Genomic DNA, 26,203 nt, shown 5'->3' on the forward strand with positions numbered 1-26,203 from the left:
GTGTTCATTTGCATTTTTAAACACTACAATTGGTTGGAGGCCAATGTTGAAGGTGACAAGGACATTGTGCACTTGTGGATTAGTAGTGTTATGAGAAATTGCTGAAATTCAGCCATTTGTAATCAATTTTGAGTAAAAACAATATTGAAAGGGTTGCTAAGCTTTGGGTCAACAAGTGTCATGCGTGTGGCAGGAGCATTCTAGTTCTAGTTTTGTGTGGATTTTTGTTACTGAATTTATTGTTAAGTTGAATTAAGTATTTGCTAAATTTGGTGTATTGCCCTTGTCCTTTGGGCTTTTGAAGGCCGGTTTCATGGTTCCATTGCCAAGAAAACACCATATTTTTGAAGAAGGTGAGCTTGTGATTGTTTGGAGGAGCAACCACATGTGTTTTGGATTACTATAATTTAGTTACAACAAGGTTTATACTTGCTGAAGAGAGTGTACAACGAAAGGCAAACAATAAAAGATGTCACATAGTAGTGGTAATAGGAGTGAGGAACATGAATCCCCTCCTGAAAGGCACTTAACACATGGTTTTGAGTCAGCAAATGCTGAAAATGTTTCAGGACAATGAGCAACAAATATGATTGGTGAGCATGCAACTCAATCATATGCAACTTCACAAGTACACGGTGCTTGGGAAACAAATGTAGGTTTAGGGCACAGCTGGCAAGTATAGTTAGGAACTTCTAGTAGTTGATTTGACAACCTCGATTTGCTGAATTTATGCAGTCAGTCAGTGATGTTAAAATGGACGAAAGTTCCTTTGCATTCTCGACAGCCAAGCAAGGTTCCATGTGTAATCCTTTTGGTCAAAAGTATGCACACATTGGCGCCTATAATGCCAAACGTGAAGGAAAGTGCACTTCAACTACATGTTCATCCTTTAGGGAGAAATGTGTAGCATATTCATTATGAATAGCAAATAATACCTCAACCATCTATGCATCCAAGTTATTTTTGGGAGTCAACTTGAAATACCTCAAATCGAATGTAAAGTCAAAGCATAGCCAAAGCTCTGATACCATTGATGCGGGAATTGCCCATAACTTGTGAATCGAAAGAATAACACCGTGATGGGTACTAGGAATGGCTGTAATGCATGCTTTTTATGGCTCTAGATGTGTTTTGTCTATGAGTGTGTGTGCATCTTTGTATTATGAGGACGATAGAAACTAGAGAAGCTAACTAGAGGAGAGTCCTCTATATAAACATGATTATATAGAAGAAAGAGAGTCACTTGCTAAGACTAAGAATACATAAATAGATTTTTCTACAAATAGGGTTATGCTCACTTTGCACACATTTAGAGTCTATTTACACTTGAGTATACCTAATAACTAGGATATTTTACAAGAATCCTGGTGGATTGATAGTTAGGCAAGCTCCCACATGACCTCTCACAAAGAATACTTCAGCTCTCTATCTACAAATACGAACTTGATGGTGTACACTGCTAATAGTACTTCAAATGCAATTGTAGGAAAAGTAGATTTCCACATGATGTATGAGGGTAAGAAGACAAAGGTAAAAGATGTTTTGCTTGTTCCTTCCTTGACAAAGATAGTAATGAGAGCATCTTGTATAGGCCTCAAACCCATTCTTTGCCATCCTCTTGAACATATTGTGAAGAAAACTCTAGAGTAGCTGCTAGGGTTTGCATTGAGGAAACACATAGTGTACGACTACGATAGAAACACAATGATATAGACATAGACATGCAAAATTCAAACAGAGAAACAAACACAAGTAGAAGGAGAGAGAAAGAACACAACTTTGAAGTGAATGCAACTGTAAATAAATGAAGAGTGTATAGAGTGCCCAAGGGTAGAGCAGTAGTGTTAGAGAGTGACATCCACTGGAGATAGGATCCCAAGTACTATAACCACCAGTTGGAGATGAGAGAGTGCTGAATAATGAAGGGTAGCAGGCTGGTCATAAATCACAACAATCAAAGGCTGAAATCTTGTAAATGTAGTAGTGTACCACTAGAGAAGGTTGAAAATTGATTACCTGAGGTTGAGAACTATGAGATGACCAACAAGAGAGGTGTTTGCTGATGCAAGTGGTGTGTTGAATAGCAAAATTATAGGTACTACAGTAGTTACTTGGTGGGAGAGATGGCAATAGCCTATCGCTTGGTGCCAGATGCTGAAAATGCACACTTGGTGGGATAAATGACAGTAGTTTGTCACTTGGCTAATCAAGTGTTATGATGACATAGCAGATGGAGACCTCTAAACAGCAAGGCGATGGATGAAAATAGGCCGCCTAGGGTTGGATAGTGATGGGCTATAGTTGATGATGGCTGGACAAAAGATCGTAGGTGGTTGATGACTGAAATGTGCATGGTAGAGTGAGAAGCCTACACAAAAATATGAAGATTGAATGGGGGCAGCTTGTCTATTATAGATATGGATGGATCCTCCCAAATTAGGGTTTTAGAGAAACTCTCTCAAATTGTGCATTGTTTTTGCATTTCCATTAAATAAGCATGTTTTGGAGCTATTAAAGAGGCTAATCAGCATGTAATACATTTCTTAACTCAACACCTCCTCTAAAGCCCAAAACAAGGCTAGAAAGGAAGGCCAACGGAGCCTAAGGTATCCCATGGCAAAGCAGTCAGGGCATTAGACAAAGTGTACATGGTGGCTACCTAGTTGCCTACCAAGACTACAGAGATTATGGTTATCTTACTCAAGGAGTCAAAGTAGTTACCCTAGAGAGGACAGGGCATGCAGTTGATTAAGTAATTGTATCATATGTGAGAATGAGAAGGGACGGTTAGGTCCAACCCATTACAAAACAAATAACCCACCCAATCACTCAACGGTGTTGAGGACGAGAGAAGGATGATGAAGGAATGGTGGCGTGTTGTATAAACCGCTGGTGGAAGTAGCTTAGGATCTGTTTAGTGGTGCTGTGTGCAATAGGTGCTGCCCGGACAATGTCCCTCTTGGGGAACTGTTCACTTTCCCAAGCACCCTTTACAAAGGTGATGAAATCATGCAATGCAAAAGGAGGAGGTCCAATAGTAGGGGGGATAGGTTGATGCTGAAGACAACTGCTAAGACTTGTAGAATACCAAGAAGGGTAGCAATCCTCTCACAACCTTGGATGCCAAAGGAGGAAGAGGAGCCAGAGGTTGGTCTTCATGTGGTGCTGAGAACCATGATGTGAGAAAGTAGCCAAACTGGAAGAACAAGAGAGAAGTCATCACCATTGTAGTATCAAGTGAAATGTTGAATGATTTGCCTTAGGAGGAAAAGCCTCCGTGTTGGTAGAAGAGTAAAACTCCTTGAAAGATGAAACCATGAATGGAATGGTGTGCATCCTAGGTCTCTAGCCCAAGTAGGACTAGTGCAAACTTGCACATTAGCCCTATACAGAAAAGAAAACCTTGTAAAAGAGATGAAATTCTGCAAGCATAGAGGCTAGTAGTGAGATGCTTAAAAAAAGAAAAAGAAATGAAAAGCTAATTGAATGAACAATGCAATGATGTAAATGTGTATGTGTATGTGAGTAAATGTAGTAGAAGACTTAAGAATAAAAATCTAAGGACAAAATCCTATGGGCCCAAGTGAATAGTCTAAAGACCTAGAAGTGTGAATATGTAGATAATCTAAGGATGTGGCCACCATTATGTATGCCCACTAGCAAGTCTCTGCCAATGAAACACGTGACGAGGTGGAGAGGTAGTTCTAGATGGAGGTGAATGGGAACTAGATATGTAAAGTGCAATGGGATTGGAACTCACAGACCAATCAGTCAGTCCTGTAGGGGTAGTGAAAGAGATTGTCTTCTGAGACTGTTCACGTGCTATATGTCCAGCAATTGCGGGGCCGAAGGGGAAGATGGGGTAGTAGTGGAAAGCATAGCCCTGTTGGATTGGTCAGTTAGAGTGAAGGCAGTTGTAGTGGTCTATTTTATTTTCTAGGTGGAAGACCCTAGATCTTGGTACGACACTCCTCGTCCACATGGCGTGATCTTTGCTAGTGTATAAAAAATCTATTTTTCTTAAAGAGTTGTTTCTCGACGGGTTTTGATTCTTTCGTTCCATTTGAAGAAGGGGAGTCACCCTTGGTTTGGCTTGCCTTTGCATCTTGCGAGTTCTTACCATTGCTGGTTTTATCTTGCAAAGAAGATGCAACCAGCCCCCTATTTGAATAATTGTGTGTGGAGGATTTTTGGGGACTTGATCATGCAGTCTTGCATAGCGGAAAAACTGGCAGTCACAAACTTGTAGGAGGTCGGCAATCTAGGTAGTGAGATAATGTTCTAGATAAAATGGAAGTATTTGTTGAGCAACTTATTCAAGAAGAACGTGACCTGATCGTCATCTAACTTCGCGGAGCCAGTAGTGGTAAACTCTGTGAGTAGCCGTTGATATTCGGCCAATTTGACTTTTAAATCATTCCCTTCCTTATAGAAAACTCCTGAAGCTCAAAACTGAGATTGATATGTCGAGTGCAATCTCTTGCTGCATAGTGGTCAATGAGATGACTCCAATGCTTAAATGCAAGGGAAAAATGCTGTAACTAAGAGTGGAACTTAGGAAGCAACCCTTGCATTAACTCAAAATTGGTTGTGGCATTGCGGCCTCTCCATTGATGGATGTGATTAAGGTGAGTTAATCGAGGGTCTCATATAGGCTCAACAAGGTCTCAAAGTCTCTTAGATTCAAGTACTTGTTGCATGAAGATTGATGAAGCGGTGAAATTTCACCCATTAAAACAAGTCTTATCCGTGAAGGCATTCTTGACCATTGCAATAGGAGTGGTAGTGCTTGAATAAGATGGATAGGGTGGGTGCGGTGGAGGAATTGAGTACAGTTAAGAGTGGGTCGCAGAGTGCCTACCATGCATGTGGGAAGTGTGCATAGTGGATCCAAATGTGGGCATGGTATGACTCAGTATGGGCATGGTCGCTGCATGAGTACCCATGGTGGAGGGATAGAGACACGTGTAGCAGAGGATAGGAATCCTTGCGTAGGGGTGATCCTTAGAAAGTGTGATGATCCACCGTAAGTATGATGAAAATCCATGTGTTTGAGAGGTCAAAGGATGTGTGTGACTAGGGTTAGTGAGGGGGATGCCCATCACAGCTGTCCCAATAGGAAATGATGTGCTCACTTGCGGAAAGGTGGAGGGAATTGTGTTAAAGGGCCACATGCCCTGTAATGAAGCCCTAAGGTGCAAAGTGGTTTGAGGGTGAGTGGATGGTACAATGTTAGAGGGTGGCATTCCTTATAATGATGTGCCATGATATGAAGTGGTAGGAAATTTGAGTTTGGAACTAAGAATAAGAATGAGAATGAGAACGTGCTAGGAGTGGAAACGGAGGGTCCAACTCGTAGTGTGGAGGATGTGGATGTGGAGTGTAATCCAAGGTTTTGGAATGAAGAAGGGAGAAAATCAAGGTGTGGGTTAGAAGAGGGTGGAATAGAGGGATTTGAGAAGTGTGACTTACATGCTCAAATTGTAATGGAGGAGACCTAGGAGAGAGAAGGAGAGAAGGGAGAGAATGCAAAGAGGAGAGAAAGAGAGAGAGAAAGAGGGTGACGAGGAGAGAGAAAGACAAGGAGTAGAGAGAGAAAGACAAGAAGAGGAGAGAGAAATGGCTGGCTTCCATGGAAGGACAGGAAAGAAGGTGAAGAAGGTGAAAGGACAGATGTATATTTATCAAATGGTACCTATGCAGTGTCCCTTACATCTTTTATACTTAAGTCAACCTGACCTAAGTATTTCCCCTCCATTACAATCCATCCCTACTCAAAATGAAGTTTTTGTCCTAAAAAACAAAGATCGGACTTATTGGTATAGCCAAATAGTGGGTTGCAGAGTACTAGATAGTGGGGGGGTTCTCGGCATAGACCCAGTAAAAGATTGCCTAATATTCAAGAGTAGTACTAGTCTATGCAGAGGGTCAAGGTCAGCCAGTAGCCACCCGGATCAAAAGGGAAAGTGGTATCGTTGCCATGCATTGGATCAGCTTCCATAAGGTCAAAGTCAAGTACAGCTAGAAGCATGATCAGCATGGTGGTATTCGCTAGCTTTTCCATAAGCCTCTCAGGCATCACCATGCTCTGTATGACTGAAGCATATGAGGCTGAAGTCACCATTGCATGGACTGCATCAGCCCCTAAGTGCTGCATATTCATGGACCCTGCATTCTTAGTGATGTCCAAGCATTTAAACTGCAGGTCTGTGGACTGAACGGGCTCCCGCATGGGGTCATGATCATCCAAATCCACATGCTGCCCATGATCTTCTTTCTTGAACTGAAAGTCTTGTTTTTTACCTGCACCAAAATGGTCCTTAGCAAGATCTTCTCCATCCTTTGGATCATGATATTCTAATACCAAGAGTATTTTTGCTGTCTTTGCCCTGCATGTGGCTTGATGATCACAAGATATCGGCTTAGCACATCGATAGTATAAGCCCGCAGCATGTAGTTCCCGTATCGTATCACTAGTAAGGTGTCTAATACGTTTAGCCTTAGATAGCAATCTACACACATGCTCATCACCATTGGTCAGCTCAGTAATAGTTCTGACATGCTGCTCATAGTCATCTTGCTGCTCATGTACAACAGATGGTTGTCCATGCCCATGACCATAATGCTCATGCTGTCCATATGGATGGTCATAGCAATGTGGCTGCTGCTCATAATGATACTCATGCTGTCCATACTGCATGTGGTGATAATAGCCCTGCTGCGCATCACATGCATAACCGTCATAAGCATGCTGCCTTTGATCATTGATCCCACAGCATTGGTCATGCTGTCCATAATCTCTATGAGAATGCATGTCACAAACATGTTCATGCTGCTGCCCAAATACATCTATTTGTTGTTGCCTACTACCAAAACCTTGGCCATATTGTTGCCCATAAACATGATGCCCAAGATTGCATGATGACTGTCCAACATGACTACAACAGTGTCCTTGCATCCTAGGCTGACCATAAGTATGATGATTGGCAAGTCCATGAGCATAGGTATCGGCATGATGTCAGTCATAATCACTTGCTTGCCACTCCTGCATTGCATCAGGGTCTCCATGAGGCAGCTGCCCATATGGTTGCGTGGCATAAGAATCTCCATATGCATGCTGCTGATCCTTAAAGTCATAGGATTCTCGATGATTTCCATAGCAATACTTACTAGCATGCCTATGAGAAGGCTCAGGCTGCTGCCCATAATAATCAGGCTGTCCATGTCCGTGGCAAGGTACACAACATGTATGACCAAATTCGGCATAAACATAATCATTATGTTGTTGTCCAGACTCTTGATGCAACTGTTGTTGCTTGTAATGTGCTAATGGTTGTTTAAGCTGTTGGGTAAAAGGCTGCCATTGCACCTCAAAAGGCTGGTGTGATTGCATTGGCTGTTGCTGAATTAGCTCAGAAACTTCCTCCATCTTATGCATGTTACGCATGGTGTTGCCTCAACCTAGCACAACTCTTGCTTCTGCTTTAGCCTTAGCTCACATTTGATTAGTCAATGGACATCAGAGCAATCTCTATTCTACATACTTTGTTCATTCATCTAGGAGTCTCACACAGAAGTTAGACCTGCTACTGTTGTACCATCATCCCATCTCACAAAAGTTAGACCAACTCAGAAGATTGACTATGTGGCCTGGTTCAGATGTTGTCAACTCCAAGGCATGTCCTCTAGCAGATGCTCATCTTACCATAGCAGCATCTTGATGAGTTGACAAGGGAGGCACTCTGGGTTTGACTACAGGGATGCTTGTTGTGATACATGTAGGATAGCACACTGGGATTCCAAGCCTGCACAATTGCATGCAATCATATGTTGTCTGGTGTGTACTCTGATCCAAATATATCATGCCTTGTTCATCACATTAGTATGTTCAATCTTGCCTGCATACATGATCTTTTGATGGAAGTCAAGCATCCATATCCCCATATCAGAATTGAGCCAATTCTCTGTTTCTGAGTCCTCAACTATGCAGTTGCCATGGAGCAAGATGTAGCACACTGGGAATTCCATAAACATGTGAGGTTACTTTCCTTTGCATTGTATCACCAAGAGCAAAATGAGACTGCTTAATTTGCAACATCTTGGCATCAATCTTAGGGTACAATCATTGCACCTGCACCAGCTCAGCTTCCAACTTTCTTCTGAGCTCCTTGCGCTGTTCTTTCGTCATTTCTACAGGAGCTATGGTCATCATGAATCCTTCCACCAAAGAGTTAGAAAGCCAACCCTGCAAATTGAAGTTAAGAGCTTGTTGCTCATCTCTCCATGTGCATTGCACTCAGTGTTCAGATATATCGCCTCATAAAAAGGAGAAACACGGAAGTGCATAAGCACAAAGGGGTTACTGAAGGTTCCTCTGGGATTCCTGTTTGAATTGTGATGTTCTTTGACCATTCATAAACCTAACACAATTCAGTATAGCTTTCAAGAGCTGAAAACATCTGTAAAGTTCCAACAACTAGGAAGGATCCCCAGATCTCCACTGGAAACAAATTCTGCTCCAACATGACGTATGCAAGTGAATTCAATCCAAAAGAATTACGCTAACCAAACACTAGAAACCAAGCCTCTGGCTCTGACAAATAGGCCCCATTCAGGTTTTCCCTCAGATGTTCCAGCATCATGTATGCAACCTAGGTGCAAGGAAACTTCTGATGACTTCAGATTTAAAGGAATGTAAGCCAGCCAAAACTCGAGACAGAGCCAGACTTGGGAAGAAGCATAGGCAGAAGTGATGGTAGCAGGGGTATAGACTATGCGTGGAGCGTGCTGCTCAAAACCTTCTGATGGATCAATGGTACCGGGGTTGCATCCTTCACATGTATAGGACCTGGTCAACAACTCCCAAAGGGAGTTATTGGATCAAAGATTTTTCGTGTATCACCACACACTGAGATAAAGGGTCGTGTCGTGTCGTGTCGTGTCGTGTCATGGGGGGTGGGGGGGGATGTCATGGGGGGGCGCGTCGCGCCGTGTCGTGTCATGGGGGGGGGGTGGGGTGGGGATGTCATGGGGCGAGGCATTCCTAGTAAGCGCGAGTCATCAGCTCGCGTTGACTACGTCCCTGCCCTTTGTACACACCGCCCGTCGCTCCTACCGATTGAATGGTCCGGTGAAGTTTTCGGATTGCGGCGACGCTGGTGGTTCGCCACCGGTGACGTTGTGAGAAGTTCATTAAGCCTTATCATTTAGAGGAAGGAGAAGTTGTAACAAGGTTAATCAACATCAATCTGTCACTCGCTCTAACAAATTCATGAGAGGGCTTGGCCACACGCTAAGCCTTACCATACATCAGCTGTTGGAAGAGGTCAAGAAACCCAGTCGATCTCGAAGCATAAGGTCTATGGACTGTGCAACACAAGGAATCACAGAAGAGGATGAAGACGATTATGATGTGGATTTCTGTACCAAATCTGGGCAAATTATGAGGCTCTCACCAAGGCCAAAATCTTCTCAACCCTCTGATCACGCAGGCTAAAGGAGCATCCGTTGGCTTCAGATGAGCCACAAGAAGGCATGCATCACTTGCGGAGTGATACCCCTCTCACGAGACGAGTCGTGCATTCTTTTCTGCATTTTCTCAACACAGTGGAACTTGCTCCTGATGTTGATCCCGAAGCAGTATTGGTTGCTACTCAATGTCTTACAGATGCATTTGGACTTGAAATCTCTGAGTTGGATGATTCAATACCAGACTTGGTTCTGGTGGGCTCAATCTGAAATCCCCCTTATGATTGCTCGATGATATAACCTTTGATCGTGAATTTGGCATGCTGGAAACTCCAACCTCTCAAATGAAGCAAGTGACGACTTGTTTTCTGTGTTCATCGATGTGGACAAGCTCAATTCACATTCTACAACATCTGCGGCATTGCCTAGCTCCCAGTCTCCATCAGATGCCCAATCGCTGCCTCCCACACAACTCCACCATGTGTGAACTGTGTCAGTTGATGATGTGTTTGCAGGCTCAAATACAGTAGGGGGCACCTGGAATGAATTTGGATCAGTAGCAAAGGATGCGACATCAGCACATTAGTTCTATGGATGACTCACTGCCAATCAATCTGTGCCAATCAAGCAGGCGTTTCTCTTGTCTGAATCGCATGAGGCCAGGAAAGCAGGATGGCTCAGTGCCAATCAAGCAAGATTTTCTCTTGTCTGAATTGCATGAGGCCAAGAAAGCAGGATGGCTCAGTGCCAATCAAACTGGATTTTCTCTTGTCTGAATCGCATGAGGCCATTGAATGGCAGATGCTTGCAGTTGTTGGTGCGATTCCATGCACTTTGTTAATGATTGGGCTTTTCTTCATCCCTGAATGACAGGTGCGCCTTTTAAAGCACAAGGAAACAGGAAAGATTCGTCTTATCATGCGGCCAAACAAGACACTAAAGATCTGTGCAAACCACACAGTTTTCCCAAATGTGAAACTTCAGGAGCATCAAGGCAGCGATAAAATATGGATCTGGCATGCATCAGATTTTGCAGACGGGAGCTGAAAGAGGAGCTCTTTTGTATTAAATTTGGGAGTGTTGAAAATGCGCAAAGTTTCAAGTCAGCTTATGAGGAAGCTCCAAAGCCCAAGCTGCAAGGCCCGACATAGAAGGGAAGGATGTTGATTCTCCCCTCGTTGTCTTCTTCTCTGTAGGTGCAGCATCTTCTGTGAACAAATCGGCATTTGCCAAGTCCGAGGGCTTATCTGTAGGCCCATTTTCACCCTCCTCAGTAACTGGACCTGCTTTGGCTGACAGACTGTCTTCTACACTCTATAAACTATGTAGTGGCTCAACTATAGCAGAATCTAGAGGGTCTAAAGGCTTCATTTCCAAGGCCCCGTCCAGAACCCTGCTGTGTATGAGCACTGGAGATGGACTAACTTTTTTCTCATCCTCTCCGCTAGAAAAAGGACTCTATAGCAGCATGAACGAAACGCTTCTCCACATGCAAGGAAGTCTTGAGCTGTGCAGTGAGCTCCACAGATCTTGGCTTGGTACTCCATGGAAGCTCCAAAAGGGAGCTTACAAGGAAGAAAGAGAAGACCTCTTTTCAAACTCCCAAGAAGGCTGCCATCTCTATAGTACTCCCTGACTCCTGTTGTCTTCGATGTTGTACTTGTCCTGGTGTACCTGAGAAAATTAGGGTTTCCTGAGACTGAAAAGAGAACTAAATCTAAAAGGAGAGAGAAAGGAAGGATCTAAAAACTAAGCTCTAATACCAACTATAATGAAGGAGACCTAGGAGAGAAGGAGAGAAGGGAGAGACTGCAGAGAGAGAGAGAGAGAGAGAGAGAGAGAGAGAGAGAGAGAGAGAGAGAGAGTATATTAACGTCTCTAAAAGGCCAATGTGGCCTATGAGACCAAAGCAGTACATACAATGATGGTGTGTTTCTCATCTAGAACGAGAAAAAGATGAAAAGATGAAAAACATGCCTATAAGACTGAAGAGGAAATGAAAGTGTCCCATAAAAGGGAAACATGTCAGTGATCTGAAAGTGAGAGTAGAGAAAGGAAAACTCTCCATCAATGATATGTCTGTTCTCTAGGGAGGTGTATCTCTGCATAGCTGAGGCGTCTTGGCATCTGTCTCCTGTGGCGCTCAATGATGGCTTTAATTTGTCTGTGGTGTGGATGTCTAGGCCTTCGTCCGGGTGGACGTGGGTGCCTAGACCGGCTAAGTGCCACTGCTCTATCCAAAGGGACACCTACAGAAGATGAGGTCCAATGATGATGTACTCCTGTAGGCTGTGTGGCAGTAGTAACAGACAGTGGTATCTACCTCGTATGTCGTAATATACAGTGCATCGGCAGATGTAGTGTTCCTCTGTCTCTGGCTCTCTGTCGCATAGTGGGCATATGCGTTCTTCTGTCTGTATACCCTCCCATCTGCCTGTCTCAATCCTCAGGTGGTGGGATGAGGTGCGGATCTGACCAATAACTGTGCGTAGTCCATGAGGCAGCTGTGTGTCCATGTAATTGGGTCGGGTGATGAAACCATCCTCAGATACCTGGAGGAATTGGGTCTGGTAGTGTGCCATCCTCGTGCCATGGGGCGAGGGGGGTCGGATCCAGGTCTTCTCCGTATCTAACTTCAGTATGTCTGCTCTGATCACATGGTTTAGCTCTGATCGGCTTAGGTCAAGTGTAGGGCAATCCAGGCTATAGTCAAAGGGGGGTAGTCTGTCAATCTGCAGACCATGTAGACGCATCCATGTACTCATCTGAGCATACCAACAGTGTCTGTCACCGTCTGCTGCTAGTTGTCTAGAAGAGGCCAGGGCTAGCCGTGGGTATCTATCTTGGGGGAGCTCCCATAGTCTATGTATGAAAGTCACTGCCTGAACCAAGGCCTCAGCCACCATGGGTGATGCCCCCAACTCAGCTCTGATAATCTCATGTGGGGTCGAGCTCTTCGCTCGTATCATGCGTGAGATCATCATGACCAGTGGTCTTTCCATATGCTCCCATCCATCATAGTATTCCTTCTCTGGTCCATCCTGGTCTCCCAAAGGCTGTCTCCTCGTGTGAAACAGACTCGGACCCCAAATAGCTGCCCCATATAGGAGTGTGGGTGTAACCAAGGTGTCAAAAAGCCACAGTTTGGTGCGCGGCTCATGAAATTGTATGTGAGCACATTGCCTCTCCAATGCCCCTAAGGCTGCATATGCTTTTGCCAAACGAGCCTCTGATGTCTCTCTCCAAGAGAACTGTGGTCCCTTCAATGTGACCCCCAAATAAACATACTGCCTAACCATCTCCACTGGCTCTCCGTCAAAAGTAAACTGGTGCTCAGCTCTTGTCACCCAAGCAGCTGAAGTGTTAAATACCATAACTTTAGTTTTCCCAAGGTTCACCTTAAGATCTCTATCTCTGCAAAAAGCTGATAATGCATCCAAGTGTCTATTTAGTCCCTCAGGTGAGTCAGATATAAGTACAATATCATCGGCATAAAGCAGTAATGGTATCAGCACTCTAGCTAGGCTGGCTCCGGCCCCACCCGTCCTATCCACATATTCCGAAATTTCATCTATAGACAGCCCAAAAAGTGTCGGTGAAAGTGGACAGCCTTGTTTCACCCCAATGGCGCTATTGACTGTATCTGAGATGCCCTCAGGTGTTCGTACTCTGCCTGTCACTGTCTCATATAGGGCATAGATACTCCACTGTATCTCTACGGGCACATCAATGTTTTGCATTCTTTTCATGAGTCTAGCACGTGGCACTGTGTCAAAGGCCTTGCGAAAGTCCACAAAACAGCAATAGATCTTTTTCTTGAATGCCTTGCCTTCTTCAATGATTGCCCTCAACGTAAAGATATGGTCTAGAGTTGTATATCCCCTCCTGAAGCCAGCCTGGGCTTTTGACCTCAGGCCATGCATCTCGGCCCATTCACTCAACGCTTGTTCCACGATAGAGCCATATATCTTGGCCAGCATGTGTCCAATCATGATAGTTCGGTAGTTACTAGGTAGCGCGGGGTCTCCACTCTTAAAGAGCGGCACAATAATATGGTCTGACCAACAGGTTGGAAATCCCTCACAAACTGCCCTATTAAAGATGTGAGCCAGCGTTGGTGCCAGAATATCACAGGCATGCGTGAAGTGTTCAGCCACTAAACCCTCATGATCTTGGGCTCTTCCATTTTTCAGCTTCCATATGGCATTCCTCACTTTTTTTTCTGTGAAAAATCTGCAATTTGCTGGTCTTGAGGTTGAGGGGAGTGGCATAGGCTCTTGGCCAGGGATATCATAGAGTGTGCAAGCATATCCATGCCAATCATCCGGTCTAGTAATTTGTAGGGGTGGCTGGCTCTCATGCATCTTTTTCCATGCTCTCTTGCTGTCCTGCCCCAAGAACATGGAATACATTTCTGTTTCTAGTCTGCTCAGGTATTCCTGCTTCTTTTTGGGTACCAACCGTCTGAAGAGTGTTCGAGCATGCTTATGGGTGCATATACCAAGTGCCAGCTCTCACTGAAAATGTGCTCGTGTCTCTCTGCACTCATCATCATACCAGCCATTCTGTGGAGCATTACCTCGTGGAGGTTTATCTGACGGTGTAGTGTGTGGGAAAGCGTATGCTGCTGAAGTGTGTATTATCTCGGCCAACTGTCCTGTAAACTCATCCAGAGAGGCCTGTGTGTCTAGCTCCCTCAATGCATCTCGCACAGTAATGCTGTATATGTGTGAGGTCGCTTCCACAAAATCATAGCGTGGTAATTTTGGTATATGTGACTGTGCTTCATGTATATGCTCATATTGCATTGTGAAAGCTAGAATAGCATGGTCTGCTACTAATCCAATTGGTCTGTCTGAGATTTCAAAACTTTTTATGTCAGGTAGCAAGTTGGGTGATCCAATCAAATAGTCCACTGTGCTTGACCCCTTCTTGTTATTCCAACATGTGAAGCCATTAGATCTTGGCCACTGTGGTAGCCCGTTAAGGATGGCCAAACCATGTGCACTTCCCAGTGCCAGTAGGTGTGTTCCATATTCTGTTATCTCTCTATCTTGGGCTGATCTAACTAATCCCACTTCATCTAATGCAATATCTCTGAACATCTCATCACTAGTGTCAAAGAAAGCAGATTGGTTGTTTCCTGTGCGTGCATTAAAGTCTCTTGCTAGTAGAACATCCCCAATTCTCATGTATCCCATTATGTCCTCATATAGTGGTGTATACGGGGATGCCTCTTTAGGGGCAAACTTAGAGTATGCAGGGGGAAAATAGCATATGGCAATATACATGTCGCGAGTTTTGCTTGTACGTAACCTGATCCACATGTATCTTGCCTCTACATCTCTATGTACCACTTGGACTGTATCTCGGAGCTCTTCTCTAAATAGAATTGCCACACCTCCTGATCCCCTCGTCCCTCCAGGCCGTCTAGGCTGAGGGCGATATACACTTTCCCATCTATATCCATATACATCAGGTAAACGGCTGTCTTTACATTGATGTGTCTCAGTATACATAGCAATGTCTATACCTTTGAAAGTATCCTCAAAATAACCTACATCTGTCTTAAGGGAGCCATTGCAATTCCACAGTGTGAACTTCAGGGTCTCATAGGCCGCGCACCGTCATGCCGTCCTTTTCTCTGTGATGATGACTCTTCCATCTCTGTATACAGCCCATTTACCTGCTTTCCGTGCCTCTAGAACACGTGGCATATTTTCCCTCCTGTGGGCTAACTGGGCTGGGGTGAGGTCTTCATCTAGGTAGATCTTTTCTCCTTTGAGAGCGATCCTCTTAGAGAGGAAGGCTCTCTTCTTTTCCAGGTCTCCAAACTTCAAGATGAGGACTTTTGTTTTTGTGTCAGCCTTCCCGACTCGCCAAGCCCCAATGATGGGTACATTTGTAGCTTCAATTTTGGTGGCAAGAGCTGTAGCATCTTCAATTGGGGAGCTTTTCTCGTCTAGTCCAACCACTCTTACGTGGAGTGCGCGTACCCGCCTTTTTGCCTCTTCTTCTAAGGTGGCATTCATGACTTCCACTTTGTTGCCATGCATTCCTTTGTTCTTTTTTGCCACATCTATCCATTCTGCATTTTCTTTGACGGTATTCTCAACATTCTCCATTTTCTTTTGGGTGCCTTCCACCACACTTGCATAGGTGTGCATGTCCTTTTTTAAAACATCCATTTCTTTTTGTAGTTCCGGTGTGGTTTGTGGTTCCTTTTGTGTGTCCAGTTTCTTTTTGCATTCGTCTAGTTCTTCTTGTAGATTAGAGATCAATGAGTCTTTCTCTGCCATGCGTGCATCCAAAGTTTGTTGCATCTCCTTTTTTAGTTCTTCCATCATTTCAGCTCGAACCTGCTCTTGTATGTCCTTTTCCATTTCCTTCCTCATGGTACGTATTTCAGCATGGAGTATGGTCAACATCTCCTCATATAGTGTTTCATTAATTTTGCGGGATGTCTTCCCATATCTACTCGACCCTGGAGAGACATTCCAATCTCGGGTTTTACGCCCATAGGTTTTGTATCTCGTGTTCTTTGGCGGTGTATGAAACATTGTCTCCATGGTTGGTTTTGTGATTCCTTCATTGTCAGTTTCTTCCATCGTAATTATAATATGCGCTATAGCATAAAACTGTTTACAGTCTGGGTAGAGTAGTAAACCAGTGACATAAACTATCACTCTAGCATGAACTAGAGACAGTATATCATAGACTGTCAATGTGACTGCATCATAAGATATGACTGTAACATGAAATGTTAATGTGCATCAGTCTGAGATCACGTAGGTTTCCAGTCCACACAGCATGCAAGGTTCACATCAGTCTGAGTACATCTGCAATCTCAGTGCATTCATAGCGTCTGCATTCATGTCAGTCTAAGAGAGTGTCTGCAATCTGGGAGAGTGTATGCATACGTCACTGCTGCCATGATACATTCACAGTGTCTGCATTCATGTCAGTTTGCATTCATGTCAGTCTGAGAGAGTGTCTGCAATCTGAGAGAGTGTCTGCATTCGTCACTGCTGCCACAGTACATTCACAGTGCCTGCATTTATGTCAGTCTGAGAGAGTAAGTGCAATCTGAGAGTGTCTGCTTTCGTCACTGCTGCCACAGTACATTCACCCAGGACACAGCAGACAAGCCAGCATTCATGTCATTCTAAGTACATTCGTGTCCTGCAGGACAGTGGTTGTCTCCCTGTGCAGAGACGTGACCTTGCAGAGCAGCTCCTTCGGGTCAGCACTCACGACAGTCCCGCCAGACTATTGTCACTACCCGTCACGTTAGAGCATACCCGTCACGTTAGAGCATCACACAGCAGCCATCACGTCAGCATCACACGTCACGCCAGGCACACGTCCGTCATGTCAGCATCACACAGAAACCGTCACGCCCGTCAGCATTCGCTCGTCACACGCCCGTTAGCATTCGTCCGTCACACGCCCGTCAGCATTCGCCCGTCAGACGCCCGTTGTGAAGAGAGAAAGAGAGAGAAAGAGGGTGACGAGGAGAGAGAAAGACTAGGAGTAGAGAGAGAAAGACAAGAAGAGGAGAGAGAAATGGCTGGCAGCCATGGAAGGACATGAAAGAAGGTGAAAGGACAGATGTATATTTATCAAATGGTACCTATGCAGTATCCCTTACACCTTTTATACTTAAGTCAACCTGACCTAAGTATTTCCCCTCCATTACACAAATGAAACAAAGGATGTAGATATACCTGATGAAGGATGCTTGCTTTGAGAGCCCTCTCTATTGAAGTTTATGTACAGAAAATCATCCAGATCCTCCATACCAAAACGAGAAACAAGAGAGGGTTTTGGTTCATATGACTCAAAGGGATTGTACACACTTGACACTGGGTCTGGCTGAGAATTGAGACGATGAAGATGGGTCGTGAGTTGTCCCAAATGTTGTGCATCCTCCATGATCAGAGAGATGGTCAGCCTCACCAACCGGTTTGGATGGAGTAGCAAAGCTGGTAGGAGGGTTGTAAATTCTACTATATGTGATGCACATGTACTCTTGAAACTCCTCTCTCATGAGAATGAAATTTGGAACAGGAGAAATCAGAGAAGGTGAACATGAACGTGGAGTGTCATCTTCCTTGCCGAGTCCATAATGCCTTCTTAGAGCCTCCAGTGATGGAGAAAGCTTGATAACACATCAAAGGGTCTCGAGAAGGTTATGTTATGATGAAATCCCATAGTGCATGAGAGGCTGGGATTTTGAGTGATTACCTATGGGCTAAAACTACTTAAAAGTCCCATAATAAATAAGGAAAAAAATGAAAAAATGCCAGAAGTTACTCATCACCTTGCAAGGGCTTGGTAGGTTCTTTGGCCTAGGACCGATGCTCTGTTCTCTTTGAGATGAAATCTAGTCATGGAATGAGACAATCCTATTTTTCACCTTATGAGATCCTGCTAGGTCCCTAGGTGCAAGATAGCTGTGGGATGCATGTCTTGATCTCTTTGGGGCATGGCAGTGACTAAAATTGTTGGTAATACATCCCCACGTGAGTTGTTTGTGTGCCTTGCACAAAAACTAGCACTCCACAATATCTATAGGATACTATTTACAAGAGCACCGGCTTTGATATTGCGTGAAGAAAATTGTGGAGTAGCTGCTAGGGATTGCGTTAAAGAAACACAAAGTGTACAACCATGACAAAAACACATCAATATATACATAGACATGCAAAACTGAAACCGTAAAAGTAAAAATCAAAATTCAAACATAAGTATAAACACAAGCAAACGGAGAGAGAAAGAATACAACTGTGAAGTGAATGAAAATTGTAAATGAATGAAGAGTGTAGGGAGTGCCCAAGGTAGAGTAGTAGTGTTGGAGAGTGATGTCAACCAGAGATGGATCCCAAGTACTATAACCACCAATCGGAGATGAGAGAGTGCTCAATAATGAAGGGCAGCAGGCTGGTCACTAAAACACAACAGTTGGAGATTGAAATTTGGTAAATTGTACCACCAGAGAAGGTTGAAAACTGATCACCCGAGGTAGAGAATTGTTAGGTGGTAATAGGAGAGGTGTTTGTTGATGTAGGTGGCTTGCTGGACAACAAAAACATAGGTATTACAGCAGTCGCCTAGTGGGAGAGATGGCACCTGGCATTGCACCAAATGCGGAAAACATAGGTTGATCAGGTGCTATGATGACACATCAGATGGAGATCTCCAAATAGTAGAGCAATGGATGAAAATAGGCCGCCTAGGGTTGGATAGTGATGGGTTGCAACCGATGATGGTTGGACAGTAGTGGTAGGTAGTAGATGGCTGAACACTGCACAGTAGAGTGAAAAACTTGCACAAAAGGATGAAAACTGAATGGGGGTAGGTTGTCTATTTATGGATGTGAATGGACCCTCCCAAGTTAGGGTTTTAGAGAAACTCTCTCAAATCTTGCACAGTTTTTGCATTTTCCATTAAATAAGCATGTTTTGGGGCTGTTTAAGAGACTAATTATCATGTAATGCATTTCTTAGCTCAACACATATCAAATTCCATGTGCTTATTAGGCTAGTCCAATATCCTAGATGCAAAGTTGTCAGGTACGATACGATATGGTACGATAAAATACGGTACTAATTGATATCATAAGATTTTATAAGATACGGTACGCTATTAGTACGAAATAAAAAGTTACCTTGGTTATTTTGGACTACAGATGATAGAGCACATGCTTAGAGCTAAAATAGCAATGTGACTTAAGTTAATAAGATGAATACACAAGGGTAACAAGGCAAAACCTTATGCACAACATGCGCAACATGCTACAAGTAGACAGATGGGAGTGTATATATGATACATCATACATCATACAAAAAAGCAAAGTGTAGGGTGGATGGACAGAGAAACTCTTTGTTCTTGTGTGTGTGTGTGAGAGAGAAAGAGAGAGAGAGAGAGAGAGAGAGAGAGAGAGAGAGAGAGAGAGAGAGTATATTAACGTCTCTAAAAGGCCAATGTGGCCTATGAAACCAAAGCAATACATACAATGATGGTGTGTTTCTCATCTGGAACGAGAAAAAGATGAAAAACATGCCTATAAGACTAAAAAAAATGAAATAGTGTCCTATAAAAGGGAAACATGTCAGTGATTTGAAAGTGAGAGTAGAGAAAGGAAAACTCTCCATCAATGATATGCCTGTTCTCTAAGGAGGTGTATCTCTGCATGGTTGAGGCGTCTCGGCATCTATCTCCTGTGGCGCTCAATGATGGCTTTAATTTGTCTGTGGTGTGGATGTCTAGGCCTTCGTCCGGGTGGACGTGGCCGTCTAGACCGGCTAAGTGCCACTGCTCTATCCAAAGGGACACCTACAGAAGATGAGGTCCAATGATGATGTACTCTTGTAGGCTGTATGGGAGTAGTAGTGGTATCTGCCATACTTTGTCGTGTATGGGAGTAGTAGTGGTATCTGCCATACTTTGTCGTGTATCAGTGAAAAAGTCAGTGACTGCTCTCTGTCTATGTGAGCCGAGAGAGAGAGAGAGAGAGAGAGAGAGAGAGAGAGAGAGAGAGAGAGAGAGAGAGAGAGAGAGAGAGAGAGAGAGAGAGAGAGACTTGTCAGTTTTGGGGGGGGGAGGGAGAGAGAGACAAAGAGAGGGAGGCTTGGAATTGCGTATTCATCTTGGAAGTTGAGAGAGAGAGAGAGGGAGAGAGAGAGAGAGAGAGAGAGAGAGAGAGAGAGAGAGAGAGAGAGAGAGAGAGAGAGAGAGAGAGAGAGAGAGAGAGAGAGAGAGAGAGAGAGAGAGAGAGAGAGAGAGAGAGAGAGAGAGAGAAAGTTATATTAATGTCTTCTAAAGACCAAAATTGGCTTATGAGACAAACTGTGATACAACTGATGAGGTCCAGCTATCCAAAATAAAAGTGCTGAATGAAAAGCTAAAAACTGGAAACTGAAAATACGGTGCTGTGAGTGTGATAAGTGTCATGTATGTGTATGTGCGTATGTAGCTCTGGTACTCCAGATAATGGCTACAAAAGGGGAACAAATGTCGGCTGTGATAGGGGAACAACTGTCGGCTGTGATAAAGTGGTGCGATGTGTATATGTAACAGATGCAGGGAGATATACTATCCTGGGATGTAGTAGCAGTCGTCGAAGTCGCTAATAGCAGGTGATCCCTCCTGGGTGCAGGATGTGGTACATCGGCGGTGGAGAAAGAGCAAACTGGAGATCTGAGATCCAATGTGTCGAGTGTTGTCGGATCTCAGTCTGCTGTCCATGTAGATCAAGAATCCTCCGGATCTCCTGTCGGTGTGGCTGTGGGGTCCGAAACCCACGGATCCTCATGCGGCGTCGGGTACGCTGGTCCTCAGCCTACTGTAGTGTGAGCCCAGAGGTCTGGCTGGAGGCTGGTACAGTAGCTCTCACTCTGTCTGTCTGAAAGAACTGTGTAATAGTCGTCTGGGTGGGCCCCTCTCTGACTGGGACCCGCTGTGTGCTCTGCTCTCTGATGTGCCATGCCTCTCCCAGAAAACGGCCAAATGATCTCTGATCCATATCAGTCATACATCCCTGAAGTGAGCTGCTCAATGTGTATCTAGATCTCAACTCTGAGTATGCCGGGCATCTGAGAACAAAATGCTCCTCACTCTCCACCTCTGATCTGCAAAGGGGGCATATCCTCTCCTCCCGTGGGATGCCACTGGCTCTGCCACTCTCAATCATAAGCTGATGTGATGATACCCTGAGCTGTCCAATAAGAACTCTCAATCGATGTGGCATATAGATCTGCATATATCTCGGAATCTCTATGAATCCCTGCTCTGATATGCTCAAGAACTGTGTATAATAATGTGCCATCTTCGATGGCAGTGGCTGTGCAGGGCTGACCCATGTCCTCTGTATATAAATATGCCATATCTCCTGTCTGATGACTCTGTTCCTCTCAGAGAGAGAGAGGGTGTAAGTGGGAGCCTGAGTATCATATAGAAGAGGTGGGAGTCTATCAATGTCCAGCCCATGTCTGTCAAACCAAGCTCTAGTCTGTGCATACCATGATGTGGTATCCCCCGCTCGAGCCATCTCCTGAGATGCCATATATGCTCTGTATGCAATGCGATCTCTATCCATATCCTGAAATCTGTGTAGGAAGCAGACTGTTTGAAATAATGCCTCGACTAGCATGGGCGGTGTGGCAAGCTCTGCTCGCACAATGTCATGTGGGACTGAGGCCTTGCTGCGAATCAATCTAGATATCATGATCACCTGAGGTCTCTCCATCAATGTCCATACATAATCGGCAAGGCCTGGCCCCCATATAGCTGCTCCATACATCAGTGCTGGAGTGACTAGAGTATCAAAGAGCCACCCCTTGGTGCGGGGCTCCTGGAAATGTGCCTGATGACACTGTCGCTCCATAAGAGCCAATGCTGAGTATCCTCTAGTGAGGCGGTCACGAGCTGCCTGTGTCATCGAGAAAGTCCCTGAAGCTGCTGTAAAGGTGACTCCCAAATATACATATGATCCAGTGACCTCAATACTCCCTCCTGCTGCCATGAAAATACTCTGTCTGCGTATCTGAGCTGATGTATGGAATATAAGAATCTTGGTTTTACCAAGGTTCACTGTCATGCCTCTCTGTATGCAAAAATCATCCAATGCTAATAAATGCTGCTGTAATCCCTGAGCTGAATCTGAGACCAACACAATGTCATCTGCATATAGTAAGATATGAACAGTGGCTCCACTGAGATCTATACCTCCACCGGCTCGCTGTTGAATAAACTCTGCTATCTCATCAATGTATAGCCCAAATAGAGTCGGTGAGAGTGGGCATCCTTGTTTCACACCAATGGTGCTCACAAGGGGATCTGATATACCTCCCGGACATCTGACTCTGCCAGTAACCCGCTCATATAGTGCATAAATACCCCACATCATGTCAGCATCCACCCCCAAATCAAGTAGGCGTCTGAAAAGCCTCTCTCTCGGAACCATGTCAAAGGCTTTGCGGAAATCCACAAAGCAACAATACAATCTCTGTTTCTTCACTCCTGTCTGGTCGATCAGACAACGGAGAGTGAAGATGTGGTCTATGGTAGAAAATGCCCGTCTGAACCCTGCCTGCCCGGGTGTGCGCATGCACTCTCTCTCTGCCAGTGTGCTGAGCTCCTCCTCCATCACCGTGCCATAAAGTTTGGCCAAAACTGGCCCAATCATAATGGTCCTATATGTGTTAGGATCCATAGGATCCCCTGACTTGTGGATAGGTACAATGGTGTGCTCTGTCCACGAGTCAGGGAACCCCTCAGACAATGCACGGTTGAAGAGGTGAGCAATGAGTGGAGCCAATGTGTCTCTGCCATATATAATATGCTCTGCCTGAAGATCAAACTGGTCTCGAGCGCGGCCATGCTGTAACCGTGAGATAGCATGTTTCACCATACTAGTGGTGAAAAAGGATGAAATACCCGGTCTCGGTGTACATGGTGCGGGTATCAGCGGCTGTGCGGGTACATGATATAAACTCTGTGTGTATCCATGCCATACTGCAAGGTCATGTATCGGTGTGGGTGAGCGTGGTTCTCTGATCTGTCTCCATGCCTCTGTACAATCTCTGCTCATAAGAAGGTGGTATATATCCCAATATCTCTCCTCCCATTCCCGCTTTTTACGGCGGGTCAAGCGGTGCATGCGTCTCTGCGCTTGTCTGTGTGATCTCTCCTCTGGCCTCCAAATCGCGTAGCTGTCGACGTAGATCTCTGCACTCATCATCATACCACCTGTTCTGTGGCATGGTACCGGTCCGAGGGGGGTGCGTGTATGTGTGATGTGGAAAACTGAGTGTAGCAGAATCATGCAGAATGCGTGTGATATCAGTGGTCAGTGTATCAAGGGGTGCGTATGGATCAAGTGACGTGATGTGCTCCTCCAGATGCTGTGAGTAAACATGTGAGAGCTCATGAGTGAAGTGTATGGTAGTATGCATGTGGGGTATGATATCTGCAGGTGGTGACGGTAATGAGGTGAGGAGTGAGAAACTGAGAAAGGTGTGATCGGCACCGAGTGGAAGTCTCCCAAGGCCGAAGGACTCGATAGTATGCATCCCATCGATCGGTCCGAGCAGATAATCTACAGTACTCTCGCCCCCCCCATGTGGGAAGCATGTAAGACCTCTTGAATATGGCCATCGTGCCATCCCGTTATAAATAACGAAATGATGTCTACTACCAAGCTCAAGTAAATGCCCTCCATACCCTGTGGCGTCTGGCCCAGTATCTGCTGACTCCCGACTGATCCCCAACTCCTTAGGGTCTAATGCTCTCATGATCTCTGGCTGCTCCATATCAAAACTCTCACACTGTTGGCTCTGTGTGCGCCCGTTGAAGTCCCCCATAAGGAAGACCTCACCCAAACTAGAATACAGAATAATGTCCTCTGAGAGCTGTGAATAAGGGGAGGGGGAATCTCTGGCCTGAATATCACCCTGCGTAGTAGCATATCTGGACCCTCGTGGTGAAAAGTAGCATACTGCCATATAGATCCATCTCTCATCTGATATCTGCACTCTGATCCATATGTAACTGGCCTCCTCATCTCGTCTCACTAACTGGATATGTCTCTGTATCCCTTGACGGAATAGAACTGCCACCCCTCCTGAGCCCCTAGATGTACTCTGCCTAGTAGTAGTCCGGTATGCAGATACCCACTCAAATCCTGTAATGCGTGGAAGCCCTCTCTCTGGGCTCTCATGTGTCTCTGTGAGGCATATAACATCATGGTTGGGTAAAATCTCCTCAAGTCTGTCCGGTCGTGACCATAGGGAGCCGTTGCAGTTCCAAACTGCCACACGTATCGGGGTCTCCTGTACAGTCCTCTGCCCCGTCTCATAGGCCACGCCCCCCTATTTGGTGGGGCGTCCATCTATAAAAATCCGGCCATCTCGATAGAAGGCCTTACGGCCTTCTCTATGTGCTTGGAGTATCTGTGGCATGCATGCTCGTCTGTGTGCAATCTGCATCTGAGTCAGGTCCTCATCCATGAAGATGGGAGCCCCAGTCATCCCTCGGAGCGAAATCCGCTTCCGAAAGAAAGCGGCTCTGTCCTCCGGTGTGCTCATATGTAATATCAGAGTTCTGACCCTGGTAGTATCTCGTCCTGCACGCCATGCCTGAGTAAAGGGCATGCTCGTGTACCCTAGTCGGGTGCATAGCCCGCGTGCGTCCTCCTCCGGAGAGGCCCCTTCGGGGAGCCCGGTAATATGCACGTTCAATCTACGTGCGTTCCTGAGCCTCTCCTCCTCTAAGGTCTCCTGAACCCGGACTACCTCCTCCTTTTTATTTTCTTCCTGGACCTCCTTCTTAATGTTCTTCTTCACTACCTCAATCCACCCCTCCTTATTCCCTTCTAATTCTTCCTTCATGTTTGCTTTGATTTTTTCCTCCCATCCCTCTCTCGAAGCCTCAACTTTGGTTTTAATGCATACCTGGAGGTCCTCTCGGCATTCCTTCGTGATAGCCTCTCGGAGGTCCGCTTTGAAATCCGCGTCCTCTCTTGCCTCCCGTAGATGTGACACTTCCGTTTGTAGCTTGTCCAGGTCGGTTTTGAGATCCCTCTTCTCCAGAGAGAGGTTTGAAAATATGATAATAAACATAAGGCTTGGAAGTTGGAAGATATTGTATGGTCCAGTCCTCATGGACAAAAAGTAGTCTATTTTTTGGTACAGATTCATACGGATTCGTACCATACGGTACGGTGCTAACCGTATGGAACAAACCAGTCTGTACATAGTACGAATGCAACTATGCCTAGATGTGATGAGGACCTTAGCTTTATAGGATTACAAGCACACATGGTTTATTATCTTTCGGTGTTTCATGTTTCCCTCCATTGTTCACTAGTTGAGATGCACTAAGAGTCCATGCTTTTAAAAGGACTCGGGGATTCGTACTTGATAGTTCTCTTTTCATGTTGTCATGATATTGGTGATGATATCATTTAAGGCTCTACAACATTGTGAAGTGTGTTATAATGAAGAACTTGCTTTCATTGTAATGTAGTCATTTCCACTTCATATAATCTTGCTCTTGCCACTCAAATGGTCAATTTTTGCTTTGATGTCTACGTAGCACTAAATTGTGCTGCAATAAATGACTATTCTTTTTTTCTAAGGTGGTTTCCCCAGAAGCTTCTCTCTACAATAACTTCTCCTTACTAGGGCTTCTCCAAGAAGTTTCCTTAGCTTCCTTCCTTGTTAGCTTCTTTCGCAAGCTTTGCTGCATACTAGCTTCTTCAAAAGATTTCTTTCATAAGAACTTCTCTACTTAATTGAGAAACTTCTTCACAATAGGAGAAGCTCTCTTCATACCAAACTTCTCCAATCTTACATAATATTAATCAATCATGGTCTTAGTGTAAACATATGCCCCTTGAATCCCTTTCCTCTCAAAGGAAAAAAGAGGCTAAGTGCATGTGGTAGGTTTCTTGATAGTGTAAAAATTACATGACATAGTGGACAGAATCTGAGGCAGAGAAAGAGAATACACAACAAATATGAGAAGAACAAAAAGTACTTTAATTTCAAATGAATTGATACAAAGATGGCTTTGCCTACCCATGCGCTTTCATTGTGAAACTTAGATGGCAATCTAGACAGATGGTAGATTAAGAGCTTAAGGCTAGTTGGAAGAACCTTGATTGGGTGAAAGATAGATTGATGATGGCTTTGGAGGGGTCTTCCTTTTATAGCCCGAAAAGGTAGTCTAG

General features: G+C 44.8%; 3 protein-coding genes across 4 annotated transcripts in view; 1 reads left to right on the forward strand and 2 right to left on the reverse strand.

Annotated features, from left to right (window-relative positions):
* LOC148038857 (uncharacterized) overlaps window positions 1-26,203 on the forward strand; it is an 89,719-nt gene that overhangs the window by 46,599 nt on the left and 16,917 nt on the right. The window lies entirely within an intron of this gene.
* LOC148038859 (uncharacterized) lies at window positions 8,123-17,403 on the reverse strand. The gene is made up of 6 exons (XM_087675570.1): window positions 17,196-17,403; window positions 12,021-13,111; window positions 9,770-10,005; window positions 8,581-8,848; window positions 8,364-8,420; window positions 8,123-8,245 (listed from the first exon to the last, which is right to left on the reverse strand). Exons 1-6 carry the CDS (start codon window positions 17,401-17,403, stop codon window positions 8,123-8,125), a joined length of 1,983 nt encoding a protein of 660 aa, XP_087531696.1.
* LOC148038860 (uncharacterized) lies at window positions 24,284-25,133 on the reverse strand. The gene has a single exon (XM_087675571.1). The coding sequence runs from the start codon at window positions 25,131-25,133 to the stop codon at window positions 24,342-24,344; it is 792 nt and encodes a 263-aa protein (XP_087531697.1). The 3' UTR covers window positions 24,284-24,341.

This window comes from Lygodium microphyllum, chromosome 3 (assembly GCF_053477565.2).
Source record: "Lygodium microphyllum isolate KBCC chromosome 3, Lygodium_microphyllum_v1.1.10, whole genome shotgun sequence".
NCBI lineage: Eukaryota > Viridiplantae > Streptophyta > Polypodiopsida > Schizaeales > Lygodiaceae > Lygodium > Lygodium microphyllum.

Coding starts and splice junctions, on each gene's coding strand:
- LOC148038859 (XM_087675570.1), bottom strand. CDS start 17,403: ATGGAGGATGCACAACATTTGGGACAACTCACGACCCATCTTCATCGT. Junction 13,112..17,195: donor AAGCAAGCATCCTTCATCAG/GTATATCTACAT, acceptor AGGGCATCTCAG/ATACAGTCAATAGCGCCATT. Junction 8,421..8,580: donor TTGTCAGAGCCAGAGGCTTG/GTTTCTAGTGTT, acceptor GAATTGTGTTAG/GTTTATGAATGGTCAAAGAA.
- LOC148038860 (XM_087675571.1), bottom strand. CDS start 25,133: ATGAGGACTGGACCATACAATATCTTCCAACTTCCAAGCCTTATGTTT.